The 20,406-nt window shown below is 43.3% G+C and overlaps 1 protein-coding gene across 4 annotated transcripts in view; it reads left to right on the top strand.

Annotated features, from left to right (window-relative positions):
* The window catches only part of abca2 (ATP-binding cassette, sub-family A (ABC1), member 2), a 548,786-nt gene that overhangs the window by 466,425 nt on the left and 61,955 nt on the right, over positions 1–20,406 (top strand). For all 4 annotated transcript variants that reach the window (XM_072566424.1, XM_072566423.1, XM_072566425.1 and 1 more), the window contains exons 37-42: positions 3,419–3,566; positions 7,456–7,579; positions 10,229–10,361; positions 13,092–13,212; positions 18,316–18,494; positions 19,713–19,854. In XM_072566424.1, the coding sequence (XP_072422525.1) occupies positions 3,419–3,566; positions 7,456–7,579; positions 10,229–10,361; positions 13,092–13,212; positions 18,316–18,494; positions 19,713–19,854 (847 nt within the window). The remainder of the gene's footprint in view (positions 1–3,418; positions 3,567–7,455; positions 7,580–10,228; positions 10,362–13,091; positions 13,213–18,315; positions 18,495–19,712; positions 19,855–20,406) is intronic.

Consider the following 20,406-nt stretch of genomic DNA (forward strand, 5'->3'; position numbering starts at 1 on the left):
AAAAGAATCATGAAATAGACAGGGCAAGTGACCCAAGCATCAACAGAACAGATCTAAGCTCTGTGGTCCTGCTACATCAAATCTTGAGAGGTGATGGACAATGAAAGAACCGTTCAATTTTTTAAGGCTCCATAAACATTCCCATTCTCGGTGATGGAGGAGTCCAGCAAGCCAATGCAAAAAGACAAAAGTTAGAGTTTATGTATCCATTTTCAGCTAATAGTGCCAAGTGGATGATCCTCCAGCTGAGGCCACCAGCATTACAAGTGTCAGTCTTCATCCAATTCGATTCACTCCATATAAAATCAAGAAATGGCTGAAGACATTAGACATTGTAAAGGCTACAGGCACTTGCAATGTTCTGGCAATAGTACTGAAGATGTGTTATTCTAGCCGCACCCTGAATCCTCCACTGTCAACATCCTAGGGGTTATTATTGACAGAAACTGTACTGGACTAGCCATGTAAATACTGTCAAGATTAGAGTAGTGCTGGAAAAGCACAGCAGGTTAGGCAGCATCCAAGGAGCAGTAATTTCGACGTTTCAGGCAAAAGCCCTTCATCGCTGGAAGCCTCGGGAATGGAGAGATAAATGGGAGGGGGGTGGGGCTAGGGAGAAGGTAGCTGAGAATGCAATAGGTGGATGGAGGTGGGGTAAAGGTGATAGGTCAGAGAGGAGGATGGAGCAGATAGGTGGGAAGGAAGATTGACAGATGGACAGGTCATGAAGACAGTGCTGAGCTGAAAGGTTGGAACTGGGATAAGGTGGGGGGAGGGGAAATGCGGAAACTGGTGAAATCCACATTGATGCCATGGGGTTGAAATGTCCCAAGGCAAAAGATTGGGTGTTCTTCCTCCAGGCGTCGGGTGGTGGACGAGACCCAGAGCCTGCATGTCCTCGGGAGAATGGGAGGGGGAGTTGAAATATGGTCTCCTCCACATTCGAGAGACTGTACGCCTACTCAAAGTGCTTCAAAGAACATCTCTGCGACACCTGCACCAACCAACCAACCCCACTGCCCCGTGGCCAAACATTTCAACTCCCCCTCCCACTCTGCCAACGTCCTGGGCCTCCTCTTATTGCCACTCCCTTACCACCTGAAGCCTGGAGGAAGAACGCCTCACCTTCTGGCTCGGGACCTTTCAACTCTAGGGCATCGATGTGGATTTCACCAGTTTTCTCATTTCCCCTCACCCCACCTCCCCCCTCCCCCCCTCCCCACCCACCCCACCTTACCCCAGTTCCAACCTTCCAGCTCAGCACCATCCTCATGACCTGTTCCTCCTGTCAATCTTCCTTCCCACCTACCCCTCTACCCTCCCCTCCAACCTATCACCTTTAGCTCCACCTTCATCCACCTATTGCACTCTCAGCTACCTTGCCCCAAACCTCACCACCACCCCCCCCCCCCCTTCCCCTTTATCCCTCCAACCCTGAGGCTCCCAGCCTCATTCCTGATGAAGGGCTTTTGCCTGAAACGTCCATTTTCCTGTTCCTTGGATACTGCCTGACCTGCTGTGCTTTTCCAGCACTGCTCTATTCTTGACTCTAAACTCCAGCATCTGCAGTACCCACTTTTGCCATGTAAATACTGTGGCTACAAGAGCAGATCAGAGATCCTGCAACAAGCAACTCCACTCCTGATTACTCAAAGCATTTTGACTGTCGACAAGGCACATGTCAGACGTGTGGTGGAATACTCCCCACTTGTCTGGATGAGTGCTGCTCCAATAACATTCTAAAAGCTCTGTGTCATCCAGGATGGCGTAGCCCACTTGATTGACACCCCATCTACCACCTTCAACATCCCTTCCTATAAAACTGCACTGGCTCCTTCAACAGCACCTTCCAAGCTTATGACCTCAATCACGTAGAAGGACAACAGGGACAGATGCACACAAACAGCAACCATGCAGGTTCTCTTTCAATCCTTACACCATCCTGATTGAAACTATATCACTGTTCCTTCAATGTAATTGGGTCAATACCCTTGGAATACCCTTTCTAACAGCACTGATGGTATCCCTGCACCCCAGAGAATGACAGTGGTTAAAGAAGGCAGCTCCTCACCACCTTCTCCAGTGTAATTAGGAATGGACAATAAATGTTGTCTCAGTCAATGATGGACCCCATGAGGGTCTGGTTTCATGCTATATGACTCCATGAAAGGATTTTCAGAAAAAAACAGCAATTTTTATTTAAACCACAATTTCTAATGTTTGCAGTTTTTCTATTAAACTATTTAAAATTGCATGTTATAAATAAGAATTTTCCAAAGCAATAATTCTCCAAATGTCGCAGTTGTTCTGAAAGCATCCCTTTGTAAAGTGTACAGCCACTTCTGATGCTGATCTGCCTGTGAATGGCTGGCAGCATCACATTTAGTTTCATACTTCAAAACCTCGTACACAAAATTCATCAGAATAAGAAACATCAGGAGAAGAACTGGTGCCTTAAAGAGAAAACAAATTGGTGGGTAGCATCAAGTTAATTAACATACATATGTGTGGAGAATGACTGCTTCAGCGATGCCAATCATTTGAGTTGAAAATACAGACAATGGAAAGGCAGATTTTTAAAATTTGGTATCGGGCTTATTTCCTGTTACATGAATTAGTCCTTTTGCAGTGTGTTTGCCTTCTGGCAGGTTATTCATTGTTTTATGTTAGTTACTTAGCAACTTGACCACAGTCAATTGTCAGGATAATAGTGTGGTGCTGCACTGTCATCCACAGTCTTTAGGTTGAATCACAATCGTTGTGATAAGCATGTGTACTTAATCGAAGGGCCCAAATCTGTCCTGTGATCTGCAATTCATTAAGTGACAGTCCACGGACTTGAGAGACCTCAGTTTAACTCTGTTCTTGACTCTGTAAGGAAATCAAAGTCGCCAAGTGGTTTTGTCCACATTGTAACCAGCATTGTCTCCAGTGTAGCCTATTATATTTTATCAAGGCTTCAATCACTTTCTAAAGCCAGCATAATTAATGTCTTTGAAACATCTCATCCTTTGAACTCTGTCTCAAATCTAGGTGGTACCTAGCACGGGTCTGGCACTATATTGTACCACAGGATGGTAAAAAGTGAGGTTGCGACATTATTCCATCCAATGAACACTCAGTACCGTCTTACCTCTTGGGACAGGGTGGAACCAAGAAGCTTCTATTTAAGAAAAGAGGGAAAGTCAGCTATTGGTCTCCTTTTAATTGCAGAGTGTCTTCAGTAGCACTGGACACCTCTCCGGACCCTCGTAGTGGGGAATGTTATGTGAACCATTGAACCGTAGAAGTGATACAGCAAAGAAGTGGGGGGGGGGGGGACAATCTTGTCCATGATGTCATTGAAAAGAGGGAGGAGCATAAACTTGGAAAGTAGGGGCATGATCACTGACCTTTACTGTTGCTGCTTGCTCTACAGTTGGTCAATCACACCAATTATGTATCCTGCCTCCTTCTGGTTTGAGGTTCCCAGTACAGCCTATGTCTTCCTGATTGTCATCAACCTCTTCATTGGTATCACGGCAACGGTTGCTACCTTCTTGCTTCAACTTTTTGAACATGACAAGGTGAGTATTTGAATGGTGTAAAATTCTACCTTCTCCTGCAGTTTCACTTCCCTTTCTGCCATACTTCCCACAATGAGTAAGTTGGAGAGCAAAGGTCAAGTGGTGGGCAATTAGCCTGCCTCTTGGATTATTGCCTGCTTTTACTCAGCTGTGACGTTGATTATGTTATTTCTGGTGCTGCTGTTGTTACATTTGATCGTGTATCCTACCATTAGTCTTGGATACAAAGCGTGTACACTACTGTATGAGTCAACATGTACTCACATGCATGGGTCAATCTTCTGTAAAGATCACTCCCATCATTTTTTGGATTAAGAAACTGTAATTTGACATGTACGTCATGTAAAAGTGAACCTTTGTATTTCAGGAATCAAGGTCCAAAAATTCAGTACCAGAGTACAATCCTGGAGATGTTAGCAATTTATTTAATTTTAAATGTATTAAGCCTAATGAAAATGCATACCAGTAAGTCAGAGCTTAAAACATCGCTGCATTTGAGTTTTGTTTTCATTTATTCAATTTATGGGAAGTGATTACGTTGTGAATGATCATTCATAAACTTTTTTTTTGAAACTTTATTCCATTGTGATGATCCTTTTTTGGCTTCAACTTGGCCTCAAATCAAGCATGCAAATCAACACCTGAAAACTTTACCTATAGAAGAGTTGACCCAATGGCTTTTGGCTTAGAACGTTGCCCTCAAAAATTCAGTTTGTATGTGAGCATATATAGTGTGAAGAATCATTGGTTTTGTTTCTGTTTAAGGACTGTCATTGTTGAATTTCTACATGTGTTCTGAGGACTGTGTCCATTACTGACAAGGCTACATGTTATTGACTTGCTAAAGAAGAGTCGCTGGACCCAAAATGTTAACTCTGCTTTCTGTCTACAGATGCTGCCAGACCTGCTGAGTTTTCCGTCAATTTCTCTTTTGGTTTCTGATTCCAAGCATCTGCAGTGTTTTTTTTAATATATACTATCAACCTTGCCTAGTTGACTCAAGCAGGCGTTAATGGTGGTGGGATTTCTCCAGAAACAGTCATAATTGTTAGACTGTTGGGAGACAGTGAGGACTGCAGATGCTGGAGATCAGAATCGAGTGTGTGGTGCTGGAAAAGCACAGCCAGTCAGACAGCATCCGAGGAGCAGGAGGATCGACGTTTCAGGCATAAGCCCTTCATCAGGAATTGGTGGGACTGTTCTGAAATGGACAGATGTACTGACCCAATCCTGCGAATGTGGACAAAATGCAAATTTGAAACCGTGAACCCCAAAATGTTCTTGGCCACAAGTGCCTCTTGCCCTATTAAGTGCACTGTCACAATCCGGCATGCCTTCACATATAGGCAGCATACAGTGAATGGTAATATAAAAGCAGGAACTGTGTTTGCTGGAAATCTGAAACCAAAATAGAAATTTCCGGCGAAACTCAGCAGGTCTGGCAACATCTGTGGAGAAAAAGCAGAGTCAACATTTCTTGTCCAATGACTGTACTTCAGAACTGAGATTGGCTTGGATATGGTGATGTAATATGTTGATGGAAGGGGGGGGCGGTGGGGGTGGGGGTTGAAAGGAGTGAGCTGATTGGTGGAGATTAGATTAGATTAGATTAGATTAGATTACTTACAGTGTGGAAACAGGCCCTTCGGCCCAACAAGTCCACACCGCCCCGCCGAAGCATAACCCACCCATACCCCTACCCCTACCCCTACATCTACCCCTTACCTAACACTACGGGCAATTTAGCATGGCCAATTCACCTGACCTGCACATCTTTGGACGGTGGGAGGAAACCGGAGCACCCGGAGGAAACCCACGCAGACACGGGGAGAACGTGCAAACTCCACACAGTCAGTCGCCTGAGGCGGGAATTGAACCCGGGTCTCTGGCGCTGTGAGACAGCAGTGCTAACCACTGTGCCACCGTGCCGCCCACTGTGCCACCGTGCCGCCCAGAAGGAGAGAATGACAGCTAGGCAGACCAAGAATGGATGATGGTCTGCCAGGGAGAAAGAGAAGCTGATGATGGGGACCATGACTGGGTGAGAATGGGTTGGCTGTGCTGAAAGCAGTCAATGTCATGACAGGGCCGAGGGGTGTACGGGTGGGTAAAGGACATGGATGTAGGTGTTCAGATTCTAAAATTATTGAACTCCATACTGAGTCCAGAAGGCTGCCAGGCCCCCAAATGAGAAATGAGATATTGTTCTTCCAGCTTGCTCTGAGCTTCACTAGAGCACTACAGCAAGTCTGAGACAGAGATCTCGCCCAGTGAACAGACTGGTGTGTTAACATGACAGGCAGCCAGAACCTCGGGGTAATTTTTGCTGATGGAACATAGGTGTTCTGCAAACCAGTCACTCAGTCTGTGTGTCATCTCCCTCATGTGGAGGAGACCACATTATGAGCAGTGAATACTGTAGACTAGATTGTGTGAAGCGCAGATAAAGAGCTGCATCATCTGGAAGGTGTATCTGGAGCCTTGGATACTGAGGAGAGAGGAAGTAAATGGGCGGGTGTTGCATATTCTGCGGTTTGATCATTTGTTTTTTATTAAACAATGATATCCAAAAGAGCAAGGACACCACCCAAATGAAGGATACCAAGGTGGTGCTGTAATGGTAATGTTATTGGGCTCCAGACTAATGTTCTGTGTTCAAATCCCACTGTGGCAGATAGTGAATTCAGTAAGAATTTTTAAAAATGCTAACTAAATGGCATTCATGAAACCAGTGCCAAATGTCGCAAATACCTGTCAGGTTCACTGATGTCCTTTAAGGGATGGAACTACGTAGGATCAGATAACAAATGAAAACTGTGGTTAGCTAGACCACTACATTCCTTGCTGACAATCATTCTCTTTGGTAAACTATGAAGAATGGTCACTATTAGAATGCTGCATTCATTTCTGGTCTCCCTGCTGTCGGAAAGATGTTGCTAAACTTGAAAGGGAGCAGAAAAGATTTTCAAGCATGTTGCCAAGGTTGGAGCTATAGGGAGAAGTTGGGTAAGCTGAGGCTATTTTCCCTGGAGGCTGAGGGGTGACTGTATAGACATTATAAAATCATGAGGGGCGTGGATAGGGTGAGTAGCCAAGGATTTTTTTCCCCGAGGGTAGGAAAGTCCTAGGGGGCATAGTTTTAAGGTGAGGGGAGAAAGACTTTAAAGGGACTTACACCGCAACTTTCTCAGGTAGAGGGTGGTGTGTGAATGGAATGAGCTGCCACAGAAGGTTGTGGAGGCTGGTACAATTACAACATTTAAAAGGCATCTGGATGGGTACGTGAATAGGAAGGGTTTGGAGGGATATGGGCCAAATGGTGGCAAATGGGACAAGATTGATTTTGGACATCTGATCAGCTTGGATGGGTAGGACTGAATGGTCTGTTTCGATGTTGCACAACTCTATAACTCTATGGGAGGACTATCAAAAGCTTCAAGCAATAAAATGGAAAAGCGTAGATTTCCTTTTCTCCATGTCTTGACAGAGATAGAGGGATCCTTGGTGACATTGCAATAAAAGTGGTTTTATTTCCAGTCCATTGTGGGAATGCAAAATGTAATATTATTCCTGACCTCTGATTGCTGAGCACCTGTGTTTGCCAGTTGTGTGTTTAGTTTATGAGAGGTGTAGGAAAGCGCTCACAATAGCCCATGTATTAAAACTAACAGCCATGAAAATAGCGGGAGGAGGATAATCACGTGATGGTAGGTCTTCATTAAGATATGACATTGAACATTATTGAGTGCAGTCTTTAACATCTACGTTGAGAGTCCTTTTGTCTGTTTTTGGACAGTAATGGTTTTACAATTATCCTTGTACTTGTTTATGTTTAATAGAGTTGGGTATGTTTCCAATGTCCTGTACCTTCTTGGCCATGTCTTTGCAGGACCTGAAAGCTGTCAACAGCTACCTGAAATCCTGTTTCCTCATCTTCCCAAATTATAACCTAGGCCATGGACTGATGGAAATGGCTTACAATGAGTACATCAATGAATACTACGCAAAAATAGGTAAATATGAAACTGTTACTCAAGACTTTAATGTTGACCATTAAAAAGGAAGATGACTGCAGAAGGAAGGTTTCGAACATTGTCTGCATCATTACCCAATAATGCCATTTACATATCTCCTTTGGCAGAGACATCTGCTTTTGTGAATAAATTCTAGGATTGAGATGGTGGCACTGTGCAAACAAGTGTTCACCCCCGATGTTACTCGTGTCAATGAGAATCATTGGCTTACACATTTTTTTTTTGGCTTCCAGTATGCCCTTGCTTTACAGAAAGGGGCAGTTGTAATATAAAAGGCAGAAACAAACTCTTGAGAACGAGAGTGGCATACCATTAGAATAACCACCCTTGCAGCAGTAGTTACAGCAGCAAGCTCCTGTGTTATATTAAATCAGAGCTTGTCTTATAAAACTTATTATACAACAGGAACGTCAGAATGTGTAATGAAAGAGAGAGAACAATTATATATTGATCAGAAGAGAAGGAAATTTGGGGCTATGATTGTGGATGAGAGTGCAGAGAGAATTGGGAGCAAATTAGTTGTGCTATCATTCTAACCAATATAGCAAACTTCTACATTATTTAAATATATTAATCTCAATGTGTTGTGGGAACACCTTTTACATTATATTCAGTGTAGTAAGCTGTTAACAAGGTCATGTTGCTATTTTATAGTAAAACCCTGACCAGACAAGCCTTTTTGTATTCTGTACTTAACGATCAATTACATATATTGAGCAATCGTTACTGTTTATTGGTAACCAGCCAAAGTATAAATCTTGCCTATATAGCAGTGTATCTCAACCATGAAAAAGTGAAGAATGGTCAACTAGTCATTGCAAGTGGAAAATGCGCTATTTGTTGAAAGTTAAAAATCACAAAACACCAGGTTATAGTCCAACAGGTTTAATTGGAAGCACACTAGCTTTCGGAGCGACACTCCTTCATCAGGTGATTGTGAAGGAGTGTCGCTCCGAAAGCTAGTGTGCTTCCAATTAAACCTGTTGGACTATAACCTCGTGTTGTGTGATTTTTAACTTTGTACACCCCAGTCCAACACCGGCATCTCCGAATCATGACTATTTGTTGAAGGTTTGCTCGTATAAACTTTGCATTTCACCACATCGAGCTCACATTCTTCCTTGGCCATCTGGATTAAGTCGAGAGTGTGGTGCTGGAAAAGCACAGCAGGTCAGGCAGCATCTGAGGAGCAGGAGAGTTGACATTTCAGGCAAAAGCCCTTCATCAGGAAGATTTCTTGATGAAGGGGTTTTGTCCGAAACGTCAACTCTCCTGCTCCTCGGATGCTGCCTGACCTGCTGTGCTTTTCCAGCACCACATTCTTGACTCTAATCTGCAGTCCTCACTTTCGCTATCTCGATTAAGTGACAGGGAATGAATGAGGACTTGCAGCAAATCAAATAAGGAAGACCTCACAAACTGTTGTATTGTTTCACTCCAGGAGGCACAGACTGGCAACATTTCAAATGCATTTTCTAATACCGTAACTACGTTTGTGCGAGACAGATCTATCCATGTTCCTAATCATGTCCTGAACATGGCTGAGACAGTTCAGGATATGTGAATGCTAGCATATACAATTCTCCATTCCCAGCAAATCAACTTCAGGGTGTAAATGGGGTGGATCTGACAGCAAGAGAATTGGTTAATGTAACATAACCTCCCACTGTCAGCTCCTTATGATGGTCAGGAAACATGAGGCCTCTCCCAGTGACTAAGATGTCAGTTAACAGATTGGAAAGCAAGGTGTGTAGTCAGGTATGTTGTTTCACCTGGTTAAGCTATTGCAATATCTCTCTGCACATTTAGCCCTTTAGCCAAACTGCAACTTAATTTTGTATTGTGGGGTGTGTCCCTACAGAGAGCATGAATGCGTTCCATTATCAAACTCCACTTATTTGTTTAATTCAGAGGCTTATGGACGGTATTAGGTTTCTGTATGAGACCAGTCACTGACCAAAAAAAAAGACCAATGAGCATTAGAATACATGATTCCAGCGACCAACCTGGTTGGTCAATTTTCTTTCGAACAATCAAGGTGGCAACCAATGGTTAATCAGCTGGAAATTTCACAAAGTTAGTGTAAGATGTTGTGTCCGCTCTTATCCATCTACCAAGGGCCTGTTAGCTCAGTTGGCTGGACAGCTGGTGAGTGATGCCAACAGCACATTTTCAATTCCCTGAGGTACCGACGGAGGTTACCATGAAGGACTCTCCTCTCCTGAGGTGTGGTGCCCCTCAGGTTAAACCGCCATCAGTCCTCTTTCTCTAGTGAGAGAGCAGCCCATAATCCACTGGGACTTTTACCTTCTATCCACCAACAAATCAACAAAGTAGTCTGCACAGCCATTTCGAGGAATTAAGGGAGTGGTCAAATTCATTTGTGTATAAAACTCCTCCCTTTGCCCTACCACAGCTGAAGGTTCTAACCCATCCTGAGATCTACTTTGACATGACCTCACCTATGTGATTGTTCTTCACCCCATGGACATGTGGAATGCAGTGGCAGTGTCGGTAGCGGACATCACAGTTTCAGGCAGTGGTGAATTTGGTGTTTTTTATTTCAATGTAACCTGTTGCCATTGAAAAATGACCAGAGTGAAGCCTGTGTACAATTTCTCCCGGCAGGCCAGTTTGGCAAAATGAAATCGCCTTTTGAATGGGACATCGTGACACGAGGCCTTGTTGCCATGACGATAGAGGGGTTTGTGGGCTTTTTCATCACCATCATGTGCCAGTACAACTTCTTCAGAAAGCCACAGTAAGTCTATTAAGTGACTAAGCGAATGCATGCTATCTGTAAGCTCGTGTGCCGTCTAGAGTTGCCAACTTGATGGAAAATCATTGAAGTGCTATATGTTCTTGCATATTTGTCAAAAATGTGCATGCATGGGTTATTCCTGTGATCTTTGTGGCACCCGGATACAATGCACAGTGCTGACTACCCTCTCTTGCCCTACCCTCAAATTCAGAATTTCTAAAAATTCCCTATAGCTACTATTAAAAAAATTTAGCAGGCAACTCAAATCAGAAATGAGGGCTGATCCAGACTTCAGGATTCATACAACAGTGAAGCTGATCCTTGCTAAAAGAGTCAAGAGAGTTTTGGCAATGGCTTTATATTTTCCACTTAGGAAGAGATCTGTGAAATGGAACAGAGAAAGTCAAGGAAGACCAATATTTTGCGATGCACCAAGGCTGCAGGCTAACAGTGCACACAAACATGTATATTTCTTGTTAGAGTTCTGATGAAGCGTCTCTTGACCCAGAATGTTGATTAGATTAGATTCCCTACAGTATGGAAACAGGTCCTTCGGCCCAACAAGTCCACACCGACCCTCCGAAGAGTAACCCAACCAGACCCATTCCCCTACCCTATATTTACTCCTGACTAATGGACCTATCATTCTAGGCAATTTAGCATGGCCAATTCACCTAATCTGCACATGTTTGAACTGTGGGAGGAAACTCCACACAGACAGTCACCTGAGGCTGGAATTGAACCTGGGTCCCTGGTGTTGTCAGGCAGCAGTGCTAACCACTGAGCCACCGTGCCGCTCAGACTCTGATTTCTCTCCACCGGTGCAGCCAGACCTAATGAGTTTTTCCTGCAATTTCTTTGTTTGTTTCTTGTCACCCAGTTGTTCACCGCTTAAATGGAAATCTGGGTGAGAGTGGGACAGAAAAACTAAATAGTTATTTCACACCTTTAACCATATTGGGATATCTAGTGAAACACCCCTGAGCATTTCAAAGTGGTTTGTTTTATCGAACAAAATATGACTCCAAATCGATTGGGGTATTATGTTGGATGTTGTGGATGTTCAAGAGACCAAAATGATACCATGAGGATTGTGGAACTGGAGATTACAGAGATAGAAAGGACATGGAGGTGATTTAAAATGAGGACAAGAATTGTAAAGGAGGTCAAGATTTTTCTCAACTGGGAGTTAGTCTGGCTCAGCCTAACTCTCTTGACTTTTTTAGCAAGGATCAGCTTCACTGCTGTATGAATCCTTAAGTCTGGATCAGCCCTCCTTTCTGATTTGTGCAATGAGGGAATGGTTGTTATCTGAGTTAGAATGGTAGACAGCTGAAGTTTGAAAGACCCAGGTTATTGGAAGGTAGCATGTGGGAAACCAGGTAGAAGATCATTGGAATGGGCGGCACAGTGGCATAGTGGTTAGCACTGCTGCCTCACAGCTACCAGAGACCCGGGTTCAATTCCCGCCTCAGGCGACTGACTGTGTGGAGTTTGCACGTTCTCCCCGTGTCTGCGTGGGTTTCCTCCGGGTGCTCCGGTTTCCTCCCACAGTCCAAAGATGTGCAGGTCAGGTGAATTGGCCATGCTAAATTGCCCGTAGTGTTAGGTAAGGGGTAAATGTAGGGGTATGGGTGGGTTGTGCTTCGGCGGGGTGGTGTGGACTTGTTGGGCTGAAGGGCCTGTTTCCACACTGTAAGTAATCTAATCTAATCTAGTCATATCCAGAGGTAACAAAGACTCAGAGGAGAGCTTTGGCAGTGGATGGCAAGGGGGAAGGTTGTTGTTGCTAGACTATTAATCCAGAGACCTGGGTAATGGTCAGGGGACTCTGGTTTGAATTAAATTTTAAAGAAGTCTGGAATTAAGTGTCTAAGGAAACAATTATCAGTTGTCAAAAAAAAAACTCAGCTTGTTCACGAATCCCCTTTCGGGACGGAAATCTGCCATCCTCACCTACGTGTGACCTACGTGTGACTCCAGTGGCTTACTCTGAACTGTCGAGTGTGTGTTGCTGGAAAAGCACAGCAGGTCAGGCAGCATCCGAGGAGCAGGAGAATCGACGTTTCAGGCATATGTGCCCCTCGGATGCTGCCTGACCTGATGTGCTTTTCCAGCAACACACCCTCGACGCTGATCTCCATCTCCATCCTCATCCTGCAAATGTATCTCAAAAAAATGCAGATGAGCTGAAGTCGAGGGACACTCAGCCTGTATTCAGGAGATAGAAATAGCTGATACTTGGGAATGGCCTGCATTTAGTCAGAAGTTCATTTTGGGGTAAAATATGTCACCAAAGTTGCAAATGGTCTGGATCAGTCTCAAGAGATTTACTACGGAGAGGGGCAAAGTTGATTGCTAGGGAATGGAATTTGGAGCAGTAACCAAAAGCAATGACTTCAGGCATCACGGCATTTAGGAGAAAATTTGGAACCATCAGCATTGAATATTGGATAAGGACTCTGATCATTTTTACAATGATGGGAAAGTTGAACAAGATGGTGAGATAGGGGCATTCAACTCTCAAATTAGTGCTAATTTATTGTTGACAATGTGATAAATGGTCTTTAGGATCTTTTTAACCAAACGTCAATTGTAATCTTGTGATTTCTCTTGAGCATGCTATTGTATATAATGTATGCACTTCGATCAGGAGCGTATGGAATTGTATTTGCTTTGGAAAGTCTATTTTGCTTCATCACATTATTGAGTCCTCCTTGTGCCTAATAGGCGCTTGCCAGTTTCTAACAAGCCAATAGAAGATGATGATATCGATGTGGGGAATGAGAGGAGACGTGTGCTGCGAGGAGATGCCGATACTGACGTTCTTAAAATTCAGAACCTGACAAAGGTAAAGCAAAGTGAAATGGGAACATTGAGAATACTGTCTCTTTGAAGGAAACCTTTCCATTTCTCAATGCCTTTGCACCACATGCCCAGCCTTCTTACAATGTGAGCTGTTGAGAGAAGATTCACTAGGCTGTTTCTGAGGTAACAGGATTATCTTCTGAGAAAACATTGGGATTATACCCACTGGAGGTTAGGTGAGTGACAAAGAGGATTCAAGGAGACCTTAACAAGGTGGTAATAAAAGTTTCTCCTCATTATGGAATCTGAATTGGGATAAAATTTCAGAATAGGAGTGTCTCCTTTAACATGGAGATCAGAAGGATTTCTTTTCTCCCAAAGGGTTATTATTGTTTGGAATTTTCTTCCTCAACAAGTAGTGGAGGCAGGATCATTGAACTGCTGCAAGGATGAGTGGGAATTTTGGTTCATAAAAGAGTTCATGGTTATAAGGGACAGGCAAGAAACTGGAGTTCAGGCCACATCAAATCAGCTTGGATCTTTTTGACTGGTGGAACCAATCTGTACAGTCATACAGCACAGAGGCAGACCCTTTGGCCCAACTTGTCCACACCGACCAGATATCCTAGATTAATCTAGTCCCATTTTTAAGCATTTGGCCCATATCACTTTAAACCTTTCCTATTCATGTACCCATCCAAATGCCCTTTAAATATTATAATAGTACCAACTCTATCAAACCTCTAATTTTAACCTTCCTATGGCAGCTCATGCCATACATGCACTGCCCTCTGTGTGAAAAAGTTACCCCTCAGGTCCCTTTTAAAACCTTTCCCCCTCACCTTAAACCTATGCCTTCTAGTTTTGGACTCTCCTTACTTGGGAAGAAGACCTTGGCTGTTCACGCTATCCATACCCCTAGTGACCTTATAAACCTCATCTCAAGGGACTGAGCAGCCTGTTATTCCTTATGTTGTGTTCTAGTGTGGAAGGCATTCCAAAGTACTTTACAGTTTGTAATTGAGGTGTTAGCATAGTGGTCATGACAGTCCAGAACCCAGGGCTAATGTTCTGGAGACATGGGTTTCAAGTCCCACTATGCAAGCTGGTAGTATTTGAATTCAATGAAATAGATCTAAAAAAAATCAAAGTCAATCTAATGGTTCTGTTGAGTGTCATTAAATCCCATCCGGTTCTTATATGGACAAACATCTGCTGTCCTTACCTGGTCTGGCCTGCATGTGACTCCAGATCCACAGCATTTAATTTGACCATCAGCTACACTCTGGGCAATTGGGGATGGACAATAAATGCTGACTCAGCCAGCAATGCCTACATCCCATGAGCAAATTAATTATTGCTATTATATTGGTTCAGTCTTTGTGGTTGCGAAGACTGTGTGACTATTGCCACTTAAGTTCGATTTCAAGGAGTAAATCAGAGAGCAAATTCTGTTGTCAGCCTGCATACATTTTAAGGTTTCTAGTATCCAGTTATCCTGCACCTCTTGAAGCTTCACTCAACCTTATAGAAGTTTCTTAAATAATGAGGGAGATAGATAAGATTAATGGTCGTTGTCTTTTCCCCAGGATGGGGGGCACATTTTTTAATTTGAGAGGAGAGAAATTTAAAAAAAGACCTGAGGAGCAAATTTTTTAACACAGTGTATATCGAATTAACCTCTCGAGGAAGTGTTTGATGTGGGTATAATTGCAATGTTTAAAATACATTAAGATAATTACATGAATAGGAAATGTTTGGAGGGATATGGGCCAGGAGCAGGCAGGTAGCACTAGTTTAAGTTGGGATTATCGTCGGCGTAGACTGAATGGACCGAAGGGTCTGAATCTGTGCTGTATGACTCGATGACTCCAAATGACTTGGCACTGCAACACATGAAGTGTGTTCGTGGCTCAGTGGTTAGCACTGCTGCCTCACAGCGCCAGGGACCCAAGTTTGATTCCAGCCTTGGGCAATTGTCTGTGTGGAGTTTGCACATTCTCCCTGTGTCTGCATGGGTTTGCTCCAGTTTTCTCCCACAGTCCAAAGATGTGCAGGTCAGGTGAATTAGCCATGCTAAATTGCCCATAGTGTTCAGGGGTGTGTAGGTTAGCTGCATTAGTCAGGGGAAAATGTAGAGTAGTAGGGGAATGGATCTGGGTGGGTTACTCTTCGGAGTGTCAGTGTGCACTTGTTGGGCTGAAGGGCCTGTTTTCACACTGTAGGAATTCTAAAACAAAAGTGTGGTATGTTCCGGGAAAGTTAAAGTCGCCATAGTCCTTCTGGGAGCGTAGGCTGCTCTCTTATTAGAGACAATCATCTGGACCCTCATTAACCACAGCAGAAATGTCAGGACTCATCCATTGAAAAGTAAACTTTTTTTAAGGTGTGACACATCTTAATTATTCCCAAACAAAGTGTCCTATGCTCCATGTTTACATTTACAAGAGTCAACTGTCTTACCTTCAGATTTTAGTTATTGTGAAATATTTTAAAAATATTTTAAAAATAATTTGTACTCTTATTTCCAACATTTTCCTTACTGCATCCCCTCTCGTTACTTTGCTTCCTGATTCTAAATTGAATTTAATAGTCTAACTTGTAGTTCTCCAGTATGAATACTTCAGTATCTTTGGTCAAAGAGACTTCTAAACGCACAGATCCCAGATCCACAGGGTACACCATTGTTTCAGCAGCCTGGTCACTATGAAAGAGCCCACAAATGTTTATAGAAACTGCAAGGATAATGCCAGCAAGCATTGTTTTTATTTCATTACTAATTGCAAAGTCTGCCTCAACTTAGGGAACAGAATAGTCAAGTCATAGAATCGTAGAGATCTAAAGCATGGAACAGCTCCTTTGGCCCAACTTGCCCATGCTATCCACTACACAGCAAGATCCCACAATAGCAGTGTGCTAATGACTAGTGAATAATGTATTGAATTGATGTTGATTGAGGGATCAATACACCCCAAGATGTGTGTGGGAGTCCATTATTTATAGAAATAGTGCCTGAGCTCCTTTATATCTACCTGAGAGGACAGACAGAGTCTCAATGTAATGACTTGCCTGCAGAATGGCACCTTAGATTGTATTGAAATATTTCTGATCCTCCTGTGAGCAGTAATGTTAGTGGAGATTTAATCGCTTATTGAAGGTCATTATGACTTTTGATATTCTAAATCCTGAACTTCAAGGGTAGACCATGACAGAACGGTATTGTCACTGGACTAGTAATCTAGTGTTCCTGGCTAATGTTCTAAGGAAATGCGTTTGAATCTCACTTTGACAGATGGTGAAATTTGAATTCAGTTTTAAAAAAATAATCTGGAATTTAAAAAGCTAGTCTCATAGCAATTTTGTAGCCACTGTTGATCGTTGTAAAAAGCCAAATGGTTTACTAATCATCTTTAAGGAATGAAATCTGACATCCTTACCTGGTCTGGTTTACGTGTGACTGCAGACCTGCAGCGATGTGGTTGACTCTCAACTCCCCTCTGACTTGGCCTAGCAAACCACTCGGTTCAAGGATAATGAGAAATTGACATCTTGCCAACAATGCCCACATTTCATAAAAGGATAATAGTAAAACCAAAGAAATGAAATAGGTGATGTTGTATTCTGTAACAGAGGGTCAGTAACCAGAGGATACAGTTTTAAGGTCATCTGCAAATAAAACCAGAGGTAACATGCGAAAAATTCGGAAGAATAGAAGGACACTTGAGTGGAACATGAATGAATTAGTTGGGCTGTCTGATCTGATTTGATTTGATTTATTATTGTCACATGTACCTAGGTTCAGTGAAAAGTTTTGTTTTGCATGCAACGCAGGCAGATCATGCATTACCAAGTGCATTAGGGTAATAGAACAGAACGAGAAGTACAGTTACAGCTGCAAAGAAGGTGCACAAAAAGCAAGACCGACATTGCATTTGAAATTTGAGAGGTCCGTTCAGGAGTCTCATAACAGCGGGGAAGAAGCTAATCTTTAACCTCTTGATACACGTCTTTAAACTTTTATATCACCTGCCCAACCGAAGAGGTTGGAAGAGATTATAACTGGGGTGAGAGGGGTCTTTAATGATGTTAGCTGCCTCTCCAAGGCAGTGAGAAGTACAGATGGAGTCAATAGATGGAAATTTGGCTTACATTCTGGGCTGTCTACACAAATATGTGTTTTTTTACAGTCCTAGGCAGCATAGTTGCCATACCAAGCCGCAATGCATCCAAATAGAATGCTTTCTGTGGTGCGTCTATAGGTTTTTGTGCTGTCCATACTCTGTGTAACTCCACCGAAACCTTAGGTGGGTTATGATCTGGAGTGCACTACATGAAATGGGTGGCAGCAGGAGATTCAATAATAATTTTCAAAAGAGAATCAAATAAATGCTTGAAGGAAGTCTACAGATAATGAGGCATGGAAGAGAATATAAATAGATAATTCTTAGAAGGATTCGACACAGGCATAATGGGGTAAATAGCCGCCTCCTGTGAAGTGTTATTCTGCATGGAGAGGTTGCCTCTAGCGTGGTATTTTACGTGAACCAGCTTATGTATCTGTAAAATGGGAAACTGGGTGTGGATTTTGTGCTGTTAAAGAATCTAATAGATATTACAGCTTTAACGCACATATATTACATCAACAGGCACACGTATGTCAGGATTAGCATTAAACTATGAAGTTGCACATCGTCGAATGCTTCCAATACTATATCATGCTTTACGTGATTCTAGCTCAGATGGAGTCTGTGGCATTTATCCCTTCTTGTCACGCACTGACCTGCTGATGATATCAGCATGTTTCTATAAGGCGTACTGACATAATGAATCCCTAAGGTTCCATTGATATCCTGACCGTGAGGCATAACACAGCTGAGATAAACAGTCATCTTAGGGCTATTTCTAATATACATTGAATTCCCAAAAAAATGTGCCTCCTCTTCAAAAAGTTTGGATATCATCCATAAAAATATACCATTCAGGAGGCTAAAATAGATCAATTATGCCAAGCTTTCTAAATGTACTGAAATTCCTGGCTAATGATTAATAGAGGTCATGTATCTACGAGTTGTATTCAGTGACTGGATGATAAAATCAGAAAACTAACATTCAGACTTGACAGTCGTTCTATCTGTGCCACCTCCAGGTGTACAAGTCTCGGAGGATGGGCAGAATCCTTGCGGTAGATCGTTTATGTACAGGTGTGCGTCCTGGAGAATGCTTTGGCTTACTGGGAGTGAACGGAGCCGGGAAAACGACAACATTCAAGATGCTGACTGGGGACGAGAGTACAACAGGTGGAGAGGCCTTTGTGAATGGAAACAGGTAAATCAACAGCACGGTGGCTCAGTGGTTAGCACTGCTGCCTCACAGCACCAGGGACCCGGGTTCAATTCCCGCCTCGGGTGACTGTCTGTGTGGGGTTTGCACATTCCCCTGCGTCTGCGTGGGTTTCCTCCAGGTGTTCCGGTTTCCTCCCGCAATCTAAAGATGTGCAGGCCAGGTGAATTGCCTGTAGTGTCAGGGGTAAATTAGGGCAGGGGAACGAGCCTGGGTGGGTTACTCCTCGGAGGATCGGTGTTGACTTGTTGGGCCGAAGCGCCTGTTTCCATACTGTAGGGAATCTAAGCTGAACAGAGTGGCCTATTTCTGCCAGAAAAAGGAAGGTGCTTGATCATAGGGTATAGGACAGGAGATTCAGAGGGGATTTTGGGGGAAAAAAAACCTTTTCACTCAGTGGATAGTGGGAATCTGGAATACACTGCCTGGGAAGGTAGTGGAGGCTGGAAACCTTACAACCTTTAAAAAATATTTGGATGAGCACTTAAACTATCTTAACATTCAAGGATATGGGTCAAGTGCAGGACATTGGGATTAGCGCACTTTTAGCGGTAATTATTATCATTGCAGACGCATTGGGCCAAAGGGTCTTTCTTGCACTGTATGCACTTATCTATCTCTCTCTCTCTCTCTCTCTCTCTCTCTCTCTCTCTCTCTCTCTCTCTCTCTCTCTCTCTCTCACACACACTCGGTCTGTCTGTCTGTCTGTCTCTCTCTTTCTCCCCCTCCCCTGTCTGTCTGTCTCTCTGTCTCTCTCTCCCCCTCCCCCGTCTCTCTCTCTCTCTCTCTCTCTCTCTCTCTCACTCTCACTCTCACTCTCTCTCCCCCTCCCCCGTGTCTCTCTCTCTCCCTCTCTTTCTCTCCCCCCTCCCCCCCCCGCCATGTCTGTGTCGCTCTCTCTCTCTCTTTCCCCCCATCCCCTTATCTCTCTCTCTCTCTCTCTTCCCCCCACCACACCCCTCCCCTCTTTCTCTCTCTCTCTTTTTCTCTCTTGCTCGCTCTCTCACTCTCTCTCTCTCTCTCTCTCTCTCTCTCTCTCTCTCTCTCTCTCTCTATCTATTTATCTATCTATCTATCTATCTATTAGGTCAACTCTCAGTCATTGATTTCAGCCTTAGCTTCAAAGGAGAAGTTCAGAGTTAAGCGCAACCATGCAAGGCAGCACTGTACTACACCTACCTTCCTGTTTGTTGTCTGTTGCAGTATTCTCAAGGACCTGCTCAAGGTGCAGCAGAGTATTGGATACTGTCCACAGTTTGATGCTCTTTTCGATGAGCTCACAGCCCGGGAGCACATGGAGCTCTACACCAGGCTCCGTGGAGTCCCCTGGAAAGATGAAGAGCGGGTGAGAGTTGGGTAGAGGGCCACAAATCACACATCAGTATTACGTAGAATTTATTGTTCCCCACACAGACAGGCCGCTCAGCCATTCTGCTCTATGCTGGAATTCTCTTTTAATTCACGTTTGGTAGGGTACAAACTAATCATCCATTCAACATAATGGGTGCACAAAACTTGTACATCATTGTCAAAGGGAATTAGATGGCAAACTAAACGCTTGAGTCTGAAGTATTTCTCTGAAGTTGTGTTAAAATGGAGTCTCAGTTATGAAGAATCACGATCCTGACTGCAACATGCAGTATTAGTGCATTATATAATTATATTATTTTTCTGTATAGTATTATATAAATTAATGTTTTATTGAGCTTGTGGAGATAGAGTGAATCATGAATCATGTAGTCAAGACATGAGAGGAAAATACTAACATAGGCAATGAAGGTAGGAAGGGACAATGAGAATTACCTCAGCATATATGACACAGAAGGCTAGTGACAATTAAATGCCAAAAATATATCTGAAAGCGCTCAGCTTTCACAACAAAACAAAATGATAGGGC

This window comes from Chiloscyllium punctatum, chromosome 49, assembly GCF_047496795.1.
Source record: "Chiloscyllium punctatum isolate Juve2018m chromosome 49, sChiPun1.3, whole genome shotgun sequence".
Taxonomy (NCBI): domain Eukaryota; kingdom Metazoa; phylum Chordata; class Chondrichthyes; order Orectolobiformes; family Hemiscylliidae; genus Chiloscyllium; species Chiloscyllium punctatum.